This window comes from Cuculus canorus, chromosome 17, assembly GCF_017976375.1.
Source record: "Cuculus canorus isolate bCucCan1 chromosome 17, bCucCan1.pri, whole genome shotgun sequence".
NCBI classification, from domain to species: domain Eukaryota; kingdom Metazoa; phylum Chordata; class Aves; order Cuculiformes; family Cuculidae; genus Cuculus; species Cuculus canorus.
The window spans coordinates 11,489,238-11,506,836 of record NC_071417.1 but is presented as its reverse complement, the minus strand read 5'-3'; the positions used below and the strand labels follow the sequence as shown (position 1 = coordinate 11,506,836).

At 49.6% G+C, this 17,599-nt stretch overlaps 1 protein-coding gene across 1 annotated transcript in view; it reads right to left on the bottom strand.

Moving 5' to 3' along the window:
- Nucleotides 1–1,686: 1,686 nt before the first annotated feature.
- RTN4R (reticulon 4 receptor) overlaps nt 1,687–17,599 on the bottom strand; it is a 76,359-nt gene continuing 60,446 nt past the window's right edge. The window contains exon 2 of the mRNA XM_054082898.1: nt 1,687–3,318. Coding sequence (XP_053938873.1) covers nt 1,889–3,318 — 1,430 coding nt within the window. The 3' untranslated portion in view covers nt 1,687–1,888. The remainder of the gene's footprint in view (nt 3,319–17,599) is intronic.

Below are 17,599 nucleotides of genomic sequence, written 5' to 3'. Positions count from 1 at the left end.
TCCGAGTGGCTGGGCTAATATTTCCTGCTATTTAAAGAATCATCGAATCCCTTGGTTGGAAAAGACCTTTGAGACCATTGAGTCGAAACGTACCTGCCCACTACTAAGCCATATCTCTGAGCACCTTGTCCACCTGTTTTCTAAATGCCCCCAAGGATGGTGACTCAACCACTGCCCTGGGCAGCCTCTGCCAGTGCCTGGAAAACCTTTCCATGAAGGAATTTTTCCAAATATCCAATCTGAACCTGCCCTGCTACAACGTGAGGCCATTTCCTCTCATCCCATCACTTGTTAGTTTGGGAAGAGCTCTGCACTCACCTCACCACAATCTCCTTTCCAGGAGCTGCAGAGAGTGGTGAGGTCTCCCCTCAGCCTCCTCTTCTCCAGGCTAAACAACCCCAGGTCCCTCAACTGCTCCCAGAACCCCTGTTCTCCAGACCCTTCCCCAGCTCCGTTCCCTTCTCCAGACACACTCCAGCCCTTCAATGTCCTTCTTGGAGTGAGGGGCCCAAAACTGAACCCAGGATTCAAAGTGCAGCCTCACCAGAGCCACCTACAGGGGGACGATCCCTTCCCTGCTCCTGCTGGCCACACTATTGCTGATCCAAGCCAGGATGCTGTTGGTCTTCTTGGCCACCTGGGCCACTGCTGGCTCATGTTCAGCCGCTGTTGACCAGCACCTCCAGGTCCTCCTCTGCCAGACAGCTTTGCAGCCGCTCCTCCCCAAGCCTGGAGCGGTGCACTGGGTTGTTGTGTCCCATGTGCTGGACTCAGCTCTTGGTCTTGTTGAACCTCGTCCTGTTGGTCACAGCCCATGAATCCAGCCTGTCCAGATCCCTCTGCAGAGCCTCTCTGCCCTCAAGCTTGACCCTTCTGCCCAACCTCAGAAGCAAAATGACCCTGTGCAACTTCTTGGGATTGCTTCCTAACCTTCCTCTGCCTACAACCTGGATCCTCAGCTCCAAGGAACTGGGCTAATATTTCCTATGCTATTCTGAGCATCTTGAAATATGAATGATGTTGGGGGAGCGTGTAGGACAGTTTGGAGGGAAACAGAAGCTTTAACAGAGCATTTTTCGTGCAAGGCAACCCTTTGTCGGCAGCAGTTAAAGATTGCATAACCATGCCAAGTGTGTCTTGGTTATTACTGTCATGTTTAATGCTCAACCTGCCTTCAGAACGCGGATTACTCAACAACCTTTTAATTTTTCAGCTCTTTAGCTGTTAGAACGCTTCACCCCTTGCAGATGACAACACTTAGGAAAAAGAAATCTTTATTTTATATCTTTTTTTTTGTATACTGGTACACAAGTAAAATAAAATGCATATCTATATATACTGCAATCTTGTGAAGGAAAAGGCAGCATTCTTTAACAAATGCTCCCCGTAAACATGGTGTGATGGAATGAATACGGAAAAAAACTGCAATATTCATAAACATAAGATTAAAACAGCATCAAATCCATTACCTCTGCAAATGGGAACCTGCAATATTGTTCAGTGAGATGTCAAGTTACAAGCAGACTTTAGACATTCTTTTCGGAGCATTTCTTACATTTTTATTTCATTTGTGTGTGTGGTTTTTTTTTTTTCCTGTAAATAAACCATTTTTCTTTACCATCTGCTGTAGCAAAAGCTGCTTTGTGGACAAGTGCAGTTCCGAAGACCAAAGGTATAATTCACAGGTTTTCAGGACAAATAAATTATGTACATCTTGGTGTTTGTCTTTTTTTTTTGTTTGTTTGTTTTTTTATAAAGGCATCCAGTTAATTTTTGTGTAACAAAGCTTTCTCAGGGTGGATGGGAGTTTTGCTTTTGTTTGCAACATTTATGGAGGTCAGCAAAAGTCGAGTATTAAAGTGTCATCAACCCAGGAAAAGAGTTAGTTTTAGCAGAGTAACAGTAAGCTCCACACTAAGGTGGGGATCAAAAGGCTGAGGCTGAGCTGTAACGTGGAGCTCTTTCCTTGCTGGGTGAGGCGGCACTGAGCCTTTGATTTGTTCTTTTTAGAGCAGCCCTGCCTCTTTCTCGTTGGGACTGTGGAAGGTTCAATAGGCTCTAGAAATTCAGGTTTCAACTTGGTCAATGGAGGGTCTACAATGCTGGGGAAGGTCCCAAAGGGGGAATCATTTATCTGCTTGTTGCTGCCATTTTTGGAAGGGTCCGTCTCAACGTACTTGGTTTTGGACATGTTCTCCTTATCCTTGAGGGGGTTGTTGGAGGATGGCCGGCTGCTGTGGGAAGAAGGACCTGCCTTGCCTTTAGCTTCATAAATAAAAGATTTATCTGTTTCTGGCTGGCAACACTTTGGGGAGCCGTTGTGGGACCCAAGAGGGGGGATCCCAGTTGGCAATTTACCAGACCTGGTCTTAGTGCTAAAAACACTTGTTCGTATCTGGTTGAAGGAGTCGACACATCCTTCCAAGTCAGCACTCTGCAGCCTTTTGAGGTCTCTCCCTGCCAAGCGAGGGGGAAGGTGACACTCTAGCTCTGAAGATGATCCTTTAAACTGCTTAAACCAATTCCAGAGAGACCGAGCCTGGCAGTCACAGATCCACTGGTTGCCATTCAAGCGCAGGTACTGGAGGGACACCAGGGGAGCCATGGTTTCCCCTGTGAGCACAGTCAGGTTGTTGTTAAACAGATACAAGGTCATCACTTTCCCAAGGTCATGAAAAGACCGGCGGTGAACCACACTGACTCTGTTCTGGTGCAGAAGCAGCCGGTCGAGGTTGATTAGCCCACGAAAGACATTCTCTGACAAGGTCTTGATTTTGTTCCCATGCAAAAACAGGTAGGTGAGGTTTGCAAGATCAATGAAGGTGTCATCCAGGAGGTTCTGTAGATTATTATCCTGAAGGTAGAGATATTGCAAGGAGAACAGCCCTCGAAAAAGCCCTGTGGAGAGCTCCAGGAGCCCACAGCGATCCAAGTGTAAGGTGTGGAGGTGAACAAGACCCCGGAAAGTGATGGGGTTGATAGATTTCAGGTTCGTGTTGTCGCTGAGATCTAACTCCTCCAGTTTGCTGAGCCCGTAGAAGGCTCCAGGCTCAATGAGGCTGATGTTGTTGGAGTGGATCCAAAGAATTGTCATGTTGCGGCAGGAGGTGAAGCTGGTGGACCTCACAAGCGTTATCTTGTTGTTGTGCAAGAAGATCCGCTGGCTCTGGATGGGGATCTCCGTGGGGATTGCTGTCAGTCCTTGCTGCTGACAACTTATTGTAATCTTCGGTTCACTGTAGCATACACACGCCCCGGGGCAAGACTCCACTTCTGACTGGATGTTCAAGCAAAGCACCAAAATCAGCAGTTTGCTTCCTAAAGGATAACAAAAATAGTATGCAAATTAGCTAGGGTCATGGGAAAGAACTTTTCTTTGCAACTGATAGGTGAGCCTGAAACTCACCCTCCTACGTGCATTGCCACGAACCACAAACCCCACGTGCCAGGGGAGTCCAACAATTAAAACACAGAATTAAAAATGCTCTGAACAACAACTGAAATCAATACACACTTGTAGTGACAAAGTCTGAATGCCTTTCACACTTTCATGGTCGAAGTAGAGCGATCATTATGTATTTGCATTGTGGATGCTGGTGCACATCTAACCTAAGCTTTATTCCAAAAAGCTCACCTCTGAGGAGAGGGGCTGTGTCCTAGAGGGACATTTGCCTCTGCCACAGGTACATTTAGCACAATTCAACCTCTGCGAAAGGATGTGCACAACCTGTGGCTGATGACTCCAGCCTTGGGGTTAGAATAATAGAGTCATGGAATCATAGAATCCTTTGGTTGGAAAAGACCTTTGAGATCATCAAGTTCAACCATACCTGTATACTACTAAACCATATTTCTGTCGCATTCTGGCAGTGCCACCACTGTGCTTTCTTGGTAATGGCCACCTGGGCCACACAGGAATTTCATGAATCATAGAAGCATAGAAGTTTGGAAATAGACCTTTGAGATCATCCATCCCAATCCTAACTACTAAATCTACCCATCTCTTAAATCCCTCCAGGGATGGGAACTCCACCACCTCTCTGGGCAGCCTCTGCCAGGGCCTGAGAGCCCTTATAGCAAAGATTTTTTTTCCCAATATCCAATGTGAACCTGCCTTGGCATAACTTGAGGCCATTGCCTCTCATCCTATCACCTATCACTTGGGAGAAGAGCCCAGCACCCACCTCGCTACAACCTCCTTTCAAGCAGTTGTAGACACAGATAAAGTCTCCTCTCCTTTTCTCCAAGTCAAGCAACCCCAGGGCCCTCAGCTGCTCCTCATAAGACTTGTTCTCCAGCCCCTTCACCAGCTTTGTTGCTCTTCTTTGGATGCACTCCACGACCTTGACATATTTCTTGTAGTGAGGGGCTCAAATCTGAACACAGGATCCGAAGTGCAACCTCACCAATGCTGAATCACTTCTCCGGTCCTACTGGCCACGATGTTGCTGATACAGGCCAAGACCTTATAGGCTTTTTTGGCCCCCTGGGCCACTGCTGACTGGTATTCAGCCCACTGTCAACCAACACCCATAGGTCCTTCTCCACCAGGAAGGAAGCGAGGAAGCATTTGGATTCATCAGCCCAAGCTGGGAAAGGGTCTGGAGAGTGGGCAGAGGCTCTGCAGCCAACATCAACTTCGGAAAGGAGGGAGGGGCAGCTTGAACCTCCAGCTGAGACCTGCAGAGAGACCTGCTGTCTCCTGCCCACGGTGAGGAGGAGAGGCAGTTTCAGCAGCGTTTTATCAGCAATTAGCAGCAAGTAATTAGATCGCATCCTCTAAACCACATACGGGAGATAAAATGAACGGGCAGCAACTGTATCAGTGGGAGGTTCTGTTTGTGAAATACCACGTGCAAGCAGGGACACGTGTGTCTCCTGCCCAGCTCATTACAGCTCATTACCAGTGGCAAAAGATGCGTTCCTCCCCATGGCTGGGGGTCTCCAGGCTGGGGACAAACAGCAGCTTTGCCTCTTTTGCTGTCGTGGGCGGGTTTTTCTTCCTTGCAAGGCTGAAAATAGGCACTATGATGCCTCATGCCACCTTAAGGTAAAATAGCAGGGTTCAAAAAGTCAGGCAGAAAGAGGCAGTGATGCAGAACGGGGGAGACTGGAGAAAGCCTGGTTGCTTCCAGCCATGGTGAAGCACGCGGGCTCCCATGGGGCCAAATCCAGTGGCTGCATCTTACAGAAAAGCCTTGAAAGGCAATCACAGAGCTAATGAAATTACATCATCTCTATGTCAAAGGAGCAACTTCAAACCCCAGCCATAAAGGAGTAAATCATATGGAAACCTCACCAAACTGTTCACTGGAGCAACAACAAAGGTAGCGGAGACGCCAAAGTGGGAAAGTCGCTTTTCTGCAATAATAGGTTGAGATTCCAGGCTTGAGTTTCACTCTAGTCAAAATGATTCACCGTGTGCAGCTAATAAATCTGTGGTGATGCAAGAGTCCAACATAGGCAGGAGACTCCTATATATCATAGTCCACATGGGAGGAAAAACAACAGCTCAGCATGCAGAGATAATTTGAGCCTGATATTATTAGCTGCTGAGCATCCCTGGAAGGCAGTGTGTTGAGTGCAGTATTATGACACATTCTGGCTGGCTTGTCATGTTTTGACATATCATGTCCCATTGTATGGAGCAAAGTAACACAAGGCAACTGAAATCCCCTGCTGGAGAGATGTCACACCAAGAGAGGCCTCCTGGGAAATTAAAACAATGCTGCCAACTCTCTGACCAGCATGGTTGCTCTCCAGCTGATAATGAGAACCTGTAGCCAGAGAAATAGGACTTTCCGGAGCCTCTTTCTCCAGTTTTGTGATTCAGATGATGGAGCCTGGAGTGGCACAAGACAGTGGGATTCACCTTGCTACGCAACACCACCCTCTCCAGCTCCCCATCTGTGCTGTGGACACCACTGCAGGATCCACGGTGCTCCTCAGCCGCTCCTCCCTACCTCGGCAACACCGCACGGGCTACAGCCCACTCAGGGAAAATCCAACTGCAAGCCAGATGCATCCCACATGCCTTATAACTCTGTGACACGCTCACAGCGGAGCAAATGCAAAGAAGCAATCCTATGGGAGAGGAATCACAATGACAACGCTCCTGTTCCAGCTCCAGCCAGGGGAAGCGAGTGCATAATAAATATATGTATACATGGGGAGAGAAAGAGAGAACATGAAGCAGCGGGCAGAGAACAAGCCATGCATATGAATACGTCCCTGCCCTCTGCTACCCCTCCTGACACCCACACTCCTGTGCCCTCTGGATCGCTTAGAGTCATAGAATCATGGAGTAGTTTGGGTGGGAAGGAACGTCAAAGCCCATCGAGTTCCACCCCTGCCATGGGCAGGGGCACCTCCCACTGGATCAGGGGCTCCGAGCCCCATCCAACCTGGCCTTGAACACCTCCAGGGATGGGGCAGCCACCACTGCTCTGGGCAACCTGGGCTAGCGTTTCACCACCCTCACCTCACGCTTGATTGCTTGTGCCCTGAGCGTGCACCACCAGCCCTTTCCTATGGACAGAGATGCCAGGGCTGAGCAGCGAGGTCCTGTCCCAACCCCTCGATGTGTGCAGAGCTGGAGACACGCTGTGGCTGCTCCCCTGCACAGAGAAGCAGAGGGGAAGGGGCAAATCCTGCTGTGCTCTAAAGCACAGCTTTTCTCTTCCTGCTGCCACTGCCCCTGAGGCTGTCGGGAGCCGTGAGTCAGTGACACGGATAGCCAGCTGCCAGCCAAGCAGCACAAGGAAATTAATTACAGGCAGGGCTAGCCTATGTGCCTTAATTAGGGACCTGGTGTTCACGAGCAGCTCGGATTAGCTCCTTCCACTGGAGACAGTTACTGTCAGTCATCCCTCAAAGCTTTTTTCCAGCTAGTTTCCCACTGTGTAGCTTAAAAATGTCCTGACGGATCCATGGCAAAGCATAGCACCCAGCAGCACTCAGATATTTCCTCACAATGAGGGTGGTGAGGCCCTGGCTGGCCAGGGAAGTGGTGGAAGCCCCATCTCTGGAAGTGTTCAAGGCCGGGTTGGATGGGGCCTTGAGGACCCAATCCAGTGGGAGGTGTCCCTGCCCATGGCAGGGGTTGGAAATGGATGGGCTTTGAGGTGCCTTCCAGCCCAAACCATTCCATGATCCTATGATTCCCAACGAGTGCCGGGCCTGAGCCAATGTCTTGGCTCGGAGCACAGATCCGAGCTCCTGTATGCTGAGCTGAGCACCCAAGCATGGTGTGGAGCATCACATCACTGAGCCTCCTGCTCTAACACGGAGCCAGAGTGGTAATGCAGAGGAGGGAACTGAAGCACTGAGGACTATATCAGAGAAGAACCAGGCACCCCAACACCCATCAGCCAAGAACCTTGGCACCAAACCACATTCTCCATCTTCTTCTGTCTTCCCCTCAACTACAGAACCATATCCCTGAGTACCTCATCTGCCCATCTTTTAAAACACCTCCAGGGACATTTTGAGGTCCACCACTCCCCTGGGCAGCCTCTGCCAGTGCCTGAGAACTCCTTCAGTCAAGATATTTTTCCCAATACCCAATCTAAACCTTCCCTGGCACTTGTTACCTGGGAGAAGAGACCAGCACCCACCTCACCACAACCTCCTTTCTGGGAGCTGCAGAGAATAATTAGGTCTCCCCTCAGCCTCCTCTTCTCCAGGCTGAACAACCTCAGGCCCCTCAGCCACTCCTTATATGACTTGTACAGATGAAAGAAAACCCAATACCTGGAACCTTCAGACTTTCCAATACTTTGGCTTTGAGTTTAGCATTTGTTCCTCCAGAGCTTTCTTAAAAGCCAGAAACCTCCTTCAGTCAAACTGCTGCACTTCCCCTTTGCCATCTCAGAAGTGTTATGACTCATGGAACTGGGAAGCAATTAAAGTGGGTCCATTATCTGTCTTTCCACTGGTCCCCAGTGCCATCGCATTGTCAAACATGGCAATTAGAAAGAAAAGGCTCCAGGGGCCTCTAATAGATGCTTTGCAAACTTTTTAAGAGGCCAAAGCAAAACGCAATTTTCTGCAGTTTGCAGAGCCGTGGCCTTTCTCTGCTGCTCTTCACTTGTCTCTATTGATTTGGAGATATTATAATGTGGCTTTCCTACTGTGGAGGGTCAATAATAATTTGAATTCTCTCCTGGTTGGACATAAAGGGAATACTTTACAGTACAAAGCCTTTTGCTGATGCACACAGCATTTTGCCTTTGTTTATGGCACAGAGAGACACTATAGCTGCTTAATTCCCTGTTCTAAACTGATATTCCTTGAAATTCAGCACATGGCTTTGAAAGCCACTCGGCAAAGCAGCTTCAGTGTCTCCTGCTTTGTCCTGTGGCCAAAGGTGGGTCTGCCCGTGTGAGCGTGCAGTGTGCCAAAAGGAAGAGGGCAGCACTTCTGTGCATTTCAAGTCACAGCTGAATTGAAAGGTGAATGAGAAAGGCGAATCGGTTTGGCATAGTTTCACCCCAGGCTGGAGTTTCCCTCCCTCTCCCCTGCGGAGAGGAAGGCTGGTTCGTGCTGGTGCAGTTGGAGTGGCTTTAGGGTGTGAAGGAGAGGAGTGATGCTCTGCCACCACATAAGCACCTGGGAGAAGCAATCAGGGTTACAGTTCTGGGGAAGTGGGCATCTGGAGCAGGATGAGCAGAGTGGGGCTCAGCACGCAGGTGCCTACTGCTGTGCAAGCATCCTCAGGCTGCAGATTGCCAGCCCGCTGCAGCAGAAGATCATAGAATCATAGAATCACCAGGTTGGAAAGGACCCACTGGGTCATCGAGTCCAACCATTCCTAACACTCCCTTAAACCATGTCCCTCAGCACCTCATCCACTCGCCCCTTAAACACCCCCAGGGAAGGTGACTCCCCCCCTCCCTGGGCAGCTGTTCCAGTGCCCAGTGACCCTTTCCATGAAAAATTTTTTTCTGATATCCAGCCTGACCCTCCCCTGGCAGAGCTTGAGGCCATTCCCCCTTGTCCTGTCCCCTGTCACTTGGGAGAAGAGCCCAGCTCCCTCCTCTCCACAACCTCCTTTCAGGCAGTTGTAGAGAGTAATAAGGTCTCCCCTCAGCCTCCTCTTCTCCAGGCTGAACACCCCCAGCTCTCTCAGCCGCTCCTCGTCAGACGTTCTCCAGCCCCTCACCAGCTTCGTTGCTCTTCTCTGGACACGCTCCAGAGCCTCAACATCCTTCTTGTGGTGAGGGGCTCAGAACTGAACACAGTACTCAAGGTGCGGTCTCACCAGTGCCGAGTACAGAGGGAGAATCCCCTCCCTGGCCCTGCTGGTCACACCGTTTCTGATCCAAGCCAAGATGCCATTGGCCTTCTTGGCCACCTGGGCACACTGCTGGCTCATGTTAAGTTGCTGTCAACCAACACCCCCAGGTCCTTCTCCTCCAGGCAGCTTTCTAGCCAGACTTCTCCTAGTCTATAACACTGCATAGGGTTGTTGTGCCCCACGTGCAGACCCGGCATTTGGCCTTGTTGAACCTCATGCCATTGGTGTCAGCCTGTTCAGGTCCCTTTGCAGAGCCTCCCTACCCTCGGTGAGATCCATGCTTCCACCCAGCATGTTGTGGCTGCTGCAGGTGCTGTGGTGTATCTGCATCTCTAGAAGACATTGCAGTGCTGGGCACCCCTGTCAGGGGAGGTCACTAGAGGGAGAGAGCAGATCACATCTCAGACACATTTAATTGCCCTCCAGGCTTGGAGGTAATTGGCACCAAGTGGCACCAGGCAGCGATGTTCAGGCACCTGAACCCCACCTCTGCTTTCTACAGGTACAGGCTCTGCTCCCACATGCTCCAGGACAGCATCCAGACCTATTAACCTTTGGAACTGCAGCGCTCTTCATTCCTTTTGGCAGCCCTGCTCTGTGGTAAATCCAGCCTGTACTCCGAATGAGACAGCATTGCAGCAGAAAAAATATCATATATGGTCAGAAATGAAAGGTCATTTCCGTAATGCATCCAGGCAGGGGATGGAAGGAATAGCCGTGCCATTTCCTAACTTCTAGGTGTTCATCTTTTCCACCTAAATCATACCCCCTTAATGTGATTTTTGGACTCAATATTGCAGGGATATTTTTAAGGGAAGAAGGTAAAAGCGAGTTATATCATGTGCAATTCTTAGAAGCTGTCCTCACAAATCTCCAGAGGGGTTTGAATGCTGATTCTTCAGCATTGCTTAGGGCTGAGCTACGCGACTCCTTACGTGAGCTGAGTGCAGCACAAACCTTAACCAGGGCAGCTCCATCCATTCCCAGGCAAGTGCCAAAGCAGCCGGGGGCGCTCCCCATCCTTCCAGTGCTCCCAGCGTTTCTGGCAGCAGCATCGGTTTAGCCTGACAACATTTGGGCAGCGTTATGGTTTTGATGGTTTGCTAGCATCTCCCTCAGCCACATCAGGGAGAGAAAGGAAAAGGTGATAGTGTTTCTGTTTGAGCCAATTTGAACATAGATTTGATGAGGATTAAAAACAAAAAAAAAAGAGAAAAGGAGAAAAAAAAGCCTCTTCTCCAGCCAGAGGTTTTCCTGCTGCTGGATTTCAAAGGCTTGCTGCAAGCCAGGGAGGTGTGAAGTCTCAAAGAAAAGGTCAGGAGAATCCTTCATAAGGGAAAATATTAAGGGATTTAAATATAGGAGCCATTAGGTCCTGGTATAACAATAGAACTAATGCCAATTATTAGAGTCTAGGATGTCCTGGGGGGTTAGGGAATGAGAACCAGGAAAACCCTCATTATAACACAAAGGTGAGAAGAGCTGCGCTGGGCTGGGTCACCAGTGGTCAGCAGGGGATGCAGAGGGAAAGGGAAAGCAACAAGGTGTAAGAGATGCCTCCACACCTTCTCCAAGCCCTGGGCAAACAGTGGCTTCGAGCCTGCCTCAGGCAAAACTTCCCCATCTCCTTCCCCAACTGTGAAAGCTTCTTTCCTCTCTCTCAAGATTTTGCTGTACTTCACTGCATCAGGCTTGGGGAAGAGCAGCTGGAGAGCTGCCCGGTGGAAAAGGACCTGGGGATGCTGCTCAAGAGCAGCTGAACATGAGCCAGCAGTGGCCCAGGTGGGCAGGAAAGCCAACAGCATCCTGGCTTGGATCAGCCATGGGGTGCCCAGATGCAAGTGCATAGCTTGTGGACCCAGGCATGACACACTCCAAGAAGGACATTGAAGGGCTGGAGCGCGTCTGGAGAAGGGAACGGAGCTGGGAAGGGTCTGGAGCCCAAAGGTTCTGGGAGCGGCTGAGGGACCTGGGGCTGTTTAGCCTGGAGTCTGAGGATAAACCTCATCACTCTCTGCAGCTCCTGAAAAGGAGGTTGTGGTGAGGTGGGTGCTGGGCTCTGCTCCCAAAGAACAAGTGATGGGATGAGAGGAAATGGTCTCAAGTTGCGCCAGGGGAGGTTCAGATTAGATATTGTTAAAAATTACTTCATGGAAAGGGTTCTCGGGCACTGACAGAGGTTGCCCAGGGAGGTGGTGGAGTCACCATCCCTGGAGTTGTTTAAAAGTTGGGTGGATGAAGCGCTCAGGGATCTGGTTCAGTAGTGGGCAGGTACAGATGGACTTGATGCTCTCAAAGGTCTTTTCCAATCAAATGATTCTATGAGTCTATGCTTTTTTCCTGGTCCTCTGCACTGTTAGGATGGGAGGACGATACTCAGCACGCAACTGCAGCAGGGATGTATGCAGAGGTTAGACAGTCTGTCCATTACAGCTGCCACACTCTGCCATCATTCAGCATAAAGCTGAGCTTTTCATAGAGCCTTTCCCAAAGTCCCCGAGATCCCTTCTCTGAGTGGCAATAGCTCATTTAGAGTCCATCCTTGTGTTTGTTTAGGTACGAGGCTGGGCCGTTTGCCAGTGCACATTACTTTGTATTTATAAATGCTGAATTGCATCTGCCATCTCATCTGTGGTTATGAATTTTACCGTGAAACCCCTCGCTGCAACAAATCATGTGCCCAAATATCCACTTTCCGTCAAGCACAAATATTATCATAGTTCACTGTCGTGCCCAAATCTTAAAATGTAAGCTGACATCTTCTTGATCACAGAATCATAGAATTGTCACAGTTTGAAAAGACTCCTAAGCCCATCCAATCCAAACATTAGCCTAACCCCTGCAGATATCATAGAATCACAGAATGGTTTGGCTTAGAAGGGATCTTAAAGCCCATCCAGTTCCACCCCCTGCCGTGGGCAGGGACACCTCCCACTGGCTCAGGGGCTCCAAGCCCCATCCAACCTGGCCTGGAACCCCTCCAGGGATGGGGCAGCCACCACTGCTCTGGGCAGCCTGGGCCAGGGCCTCCCAACCCTCACAGGAAAACATTTCTTCCCAAGATCTCATCTCAATCTCCCCTCCTTTAGGGGAGGGTGAATACCATTACTCCTTGTCCCAACAGGCCTTGCTAAAAAGTCTGTTTCCAGCTTTCCTGGAGCCCCTTTCAGTACCAGAAGCTGCTCTAAGGTCCTTGTACGGGAGGTTCTCCAGCCCTCGCATCATCTCCGTGGCCTCCTCTGGACTCGCTCCAACAGCTCCATGTCCTTCCTGTGCTGAGAACTCCAGAACCGGCCACAATACTCCAGGTGGGGCCTCACGAGAGCAGAGTAGATGGACAGAATCCCCTCCCTCAACCTGCTGTCCAGAGTTCTTTGGATGCAGCCCAGGATACAGTTTGGTTTTCTGGGCTGTGAGTGCACATTGCTGGCTCCTGTTGAGCTTCTCATTAATCACCATCCCAGGTCCTTCTCCGTGGGGCTGCTCTGAAACTGAGGATTGGCTGAACCCAAGGGCAGGACCTTGCACTCAGCCTTGTGGAACCTCATGGGGTTCACACAGGCTCACATCTCCACCTGTCCAGTTCCCTCTGGATGACTTGATATGGCCATAGCTGTCCCTGAAACTCTGTCTTTTGCAAAGTGTCGCACGACTGAAATCCATACAAAGCCCAGTAAATCCTGGCAGATCCTAGGTTGCCTAAGAAAGCAGAGCAATAGAAGCTTTGATCACTCCCCAGCAGAATGATTGAGAGCGTCATAAGTGGTCACAATCCTCATTTCCATCTTATCCAGATGGGACGCATCCAGCATATTACACGAACAGGATCATCTGTGATATTGTCACTATTCAATCCTAACACTGTGAAGAATGAAGTGAGAAAATATGCATTGTGAATCACAAGCAGCTCCTACATTATCTGTGCTGTGTTTGTGAAAAATCAGGGACAAACAGGTGTCCGAAGGAAGTAAACTCTGGTTTCTGAGATGACTTAGATCTCCCATGGAGCCCAAAGAATCTTAGGAATGCTTCAAATTCAGAAGCAGAGTTTCCTGTGTTCTCAAAGCTGGCACTGGTGAAAGCTGTGTGTGCAACTGACTCACAGCAAGGAGAGGTAAAGCTCCAGATGGCATTTACACCTGCGCTCCCTCAACCATCTGGGACTGCACCCCACCCAGCAGCGGCGCATCCCACCCCCACATCTTCAGCCCCGTTGCAGTGGGCAGGATTTTTCTCCCTTTTTCCTTTAAAACAACACTTATCTCAGCTTTTGCTAACAGACCCAGCATCTGCAGATACTGTGGCGTGGAGGAATGAAGCCTAGGAAAAAAAGCCTGGAAGGAAAAGTTCATCCAAAAATTTCCCCTGCCCTCTGTTTGCTCGGCTGCAGGGATGCAGACAAGCCCTGCAGCTGAAGAAACAGCTCGGGAGCAAACGCCCCGGGCAGTACCAGTCAGACATAGAGAGCAGGAAGGACATGGAGCAAGTTCAGAGGAGGCCACAGAGATGATCTGAGGGATGGAGCACCTCCTGTACGTGAACAGGCTGAGAGTCGGTGTTGTTCAACCTGGAGAAGAGAAGGCTGCGGGGAGACCTTAGTGCAGCTTCCAGTGCTGAAAGGGGCTCCAGGAAAGCTGGGGAGATCAGGGAGTGCAGGGATAGGACAAGGGGAAATGTTTTTGAGCTGCAAGAGTGGAGATTGAGATGAGATCTTAGGGAGAAATGTTTTGCTGTGAGGGTGGGGAGGCCCTGGCCCAGGTTGCCCAGAGCAGTGGTGGCTGCCCCATCCCTGGAGGGGTTCCAGGCCAGGTTGGATGGGGCTTGGAGCCCCTGATCCAGTGCGAGGTGTCCCTGCCCATGGCAAGAGCTTGGAACTGGATGGTCTTTGAGGTCCCTTCCAACATAAACCATTCTGTGATTCTATGAAAATTTGCTCCAAAATTCCCCATGAGCTCAGTTTGGTTTGGCTGCATGGATGCAGGCAATGCCTGCAGCTGAAGAATCAGCTTAGGAAAAAATGCCCCAGGCGACACCAGTGGGACAGGAAGAGGGAAAGCATTTCAATTTCAGCTTCAGACACAACTTTTTTAAGGAACAGCTGAAAACATGACAGCATCTATGGGTGAAAGTCTCACTTGCCGGTGACTGAAGATCTAATTCTTCCACCCTGTTCCCAACCTGATGTTCTCCTTATGGAGCCTGCGTGACCAGAGGTCTCCACACCACCCTGAATTGTCACCTTGAACAGTGGAGTAGCAGAGCCACGCCATGAAATGTAATGTCTCTGCCATGAAGCTGCCTTACAGCAAGCTCAGTGGTGCAGACACAGGGCGTTTCTCAGCTCTCCCACGGACACCTGGCCTCTCCATCCACATGGTGGGACCAAAGCCCAGCTCCCCCCTGCTGCCTCCTTTCCCCCATCTCTCCTGGCATCCCTCCCAGCTCTCTCCCATGCATCCCCTCTAGGTTTACACTGCTTATTCTTTCATTCCCAGATAAAAGCTGGGACTGATTTTTAATAACTGTGCAAATTCAAGCACCGCTGTCTTTATCAGGTGTCGGCTTTGTCTCCTTTGCCGTTCCAGCATTAGCCATGCTTGCCTGCCCTTCCGCAGCTCTCTCATCCACTCTTTCCAGATAAGAGACACAACACCCACAACTCTATAAACATATTTCTCTGCGATGTGCAGGCTCTGTGAAGCCAAGCTCAACGAGAACACAATAAGATGCTAATGATACATCTTTCCTGTCTGTGTGGAAATCAGAGAACGAGCAACAGGGAAAGGATCCCAGCCTGCAGCAGCCCCTGGAGCCTGGCTGAGCTGCCCAAATCTCTTACAACAAATCTCCATCCTGAGCACAAAGACTCTATGGGATACCACCAGGAATGTGTACCACCTTTCCATGCCAAAAGCCTTTGGTTCAGCTGCGAGGAGCGGCTGAGGCTGTTTAGCCTGGACAAAAGGTGGCTGAAGGGAGACCACATCGCTCCTGGAAAGGAGGTTGTGGTGAGGTGGGTGCTGGGCTCTTCTCCCAAAGAACAAGTGGTGGGATGAGATGAAATGGCCTCAAGTTGCGCCAGGGAAGGTTTAGACTGGATATGTCTTCACTGAAAGGGTTCTCAGGCACTGGCAGAGGTTGCCCAGGGATGTGGTGGAGTCACCATCCCTGGAGGGCTTTAAAAGATGGGCAGATGAGGTGCTCAGGGATCTGGTTCCATAGTGTACAGGTACGGTTGGACTCGATGATCTCAAAGGTCTTATCCAACCAAGCGATTCTATGAGTCTATGACCTTCCAGCCGTTGGCTCCCATTACGGCTACAGTGGATTACAGCACCTTCCTGCTTTTTAATCAAGGTGAGTAAAAATTCCCTATTCAGACTTCAGATTCCCCTCTTTATCCAGAGATCATGTTCATCTATTTCACCACTACAGGGCATTAAATGTTCATAATCACCTGTTATCCAATATGGCCCTTAAATCAATTTGCGAGTCGCTGCCCTCGAGCAGGCAGTCTCCCAGCCTGACGGAGCAGCTTACATTCTGCTCTTGGAGATGGATGGCCGAGCATTTAGCGGTATTAAAATTCATGTTGTTTCACTGTTGCCAGTCTACCAAGCAATTGCAATTGCTCTGCATTAGAGACTCGCCTTCATCATTATTTATCATGGCAAAATTTGAGTCAGCTGCAAACTTTATGGGCAACTAATTTATATATATTTTCCGGCTCATTCATGAAAATAGTGAAATACAGCAGGGTGAAAGCTGAATCCTGCAAAGCCACTACGCAGGCAGCTTGTTCGGCAATGCTCCTCCAACAACAATCGCATTTTGAGAGCTTTTAGCTGCCCGTTTCTTAATCCATTTAATAACTGTCCATTGATTCAATAGAGAGTATATTTTAGACCAAGTAAATCAAGTGCCTGACATAAGACTAAATATAAGATGAAAATCCAGATACATGAGGAGAGACTGGTTTTTTTTGTCTGCACTAATACACTAGGACATTAGTCCCTGCCTGGGGCTTGTTGGCATTGTGGCACTGTGATTAATAAATAATAGCGACAGCAATATCTTTAAAAACACCATCAGAAAAAAATTGAGAACTCGGCGGGGTTTAAGAATATGTTCCGGGAAATCCACCAGTTAAAATTAATGGCATTTCTATGCCTCGGAGCTTTTGCTATGTTATCACTTTGCCTTTCTCCAGTAGCACCAAAATCAAACTGACCAGCCTCTCCTCATCTCCCAGGCTTTCAGAGAATCATGGAATGGGTTGGGTTTCTCAAAGCCAGAAAGTTCCAACCCCCTGCCATGGGCAGGGACACCTCCCACTGGATCAGGGGCTCCAAGCCCCATCCAACCTGGCCTGGAACCCCTCCAGGGATGGGGCAGCCACCACTGCTCTGGGTAATCCGGGCCAGTGCCTCCCCACCCTCATAGCAAAACACTTCTCTGTCAGCTGAAAACTGTTTCCCTTCATCCTATTCCTGCACTCCCTGATCCAGAGCCCCTCCCCAGCTTTCCTGGAGCCCCTTCCATTACTGGAAGCTGCTCTAAGGTCTCCCTGAAGCCTTCTCTTCTCTAGGTTTAACCCAAACTCTCTCCTGTTAACCCAATAACCTTTCCTTACTCTTCTAGACAGGAAGGCAGTCATTGCTGTCCCATTTCTGGCCTGGTCTGAGATGGGAATGCTGTATTTGGGGATGCAAAACACATTTGGCTTTCATTCCTGAAGCTCTTAATTAAAAGAACCAAACCATGAAGCTTCATTGAAGGCCACCTTCATCCTATAGCCAGGACCTGCAAACGTGCATGGGAACTGACTTCACCCCCTGCAGTTCAGTCACTCCACGCGGTGCAGTTTTTGTGCTGCAGGACTAATTTCCCCTCGTACTAAGTGGCTGTTAATATTTTATGATTCTAAGCGAACTTTTTTTCCCTTTTCATTTGCCATCTCTATTTGTTCAATTCACCTCCCTTCGCGCTGGGAGGGAGAGAAAGGACCGACTGCTGATTTGAGGGAATCATTTCATTAAAGCAATTAATTAAAGAGAAGAAAAGGAAGAAATTGGTCAAATTAGGAATAGAAATTACATCGGAATCACAGAAATACACCTGGGAGACTCAAAGCTGCACGATACTGGGGTGCATCCAGCACGGCATCGCCAGCCGGGCGAGGGACGGGATTGTCCCGCTCTGCTCCACACTGGAGCGGCACCACCTTGAGCACAGGGGGCAGTTCTGGGGCCACAGGATGAAAAGAATCTAAAGGTGCTGCAGAGCATCCAGAGGAGGACA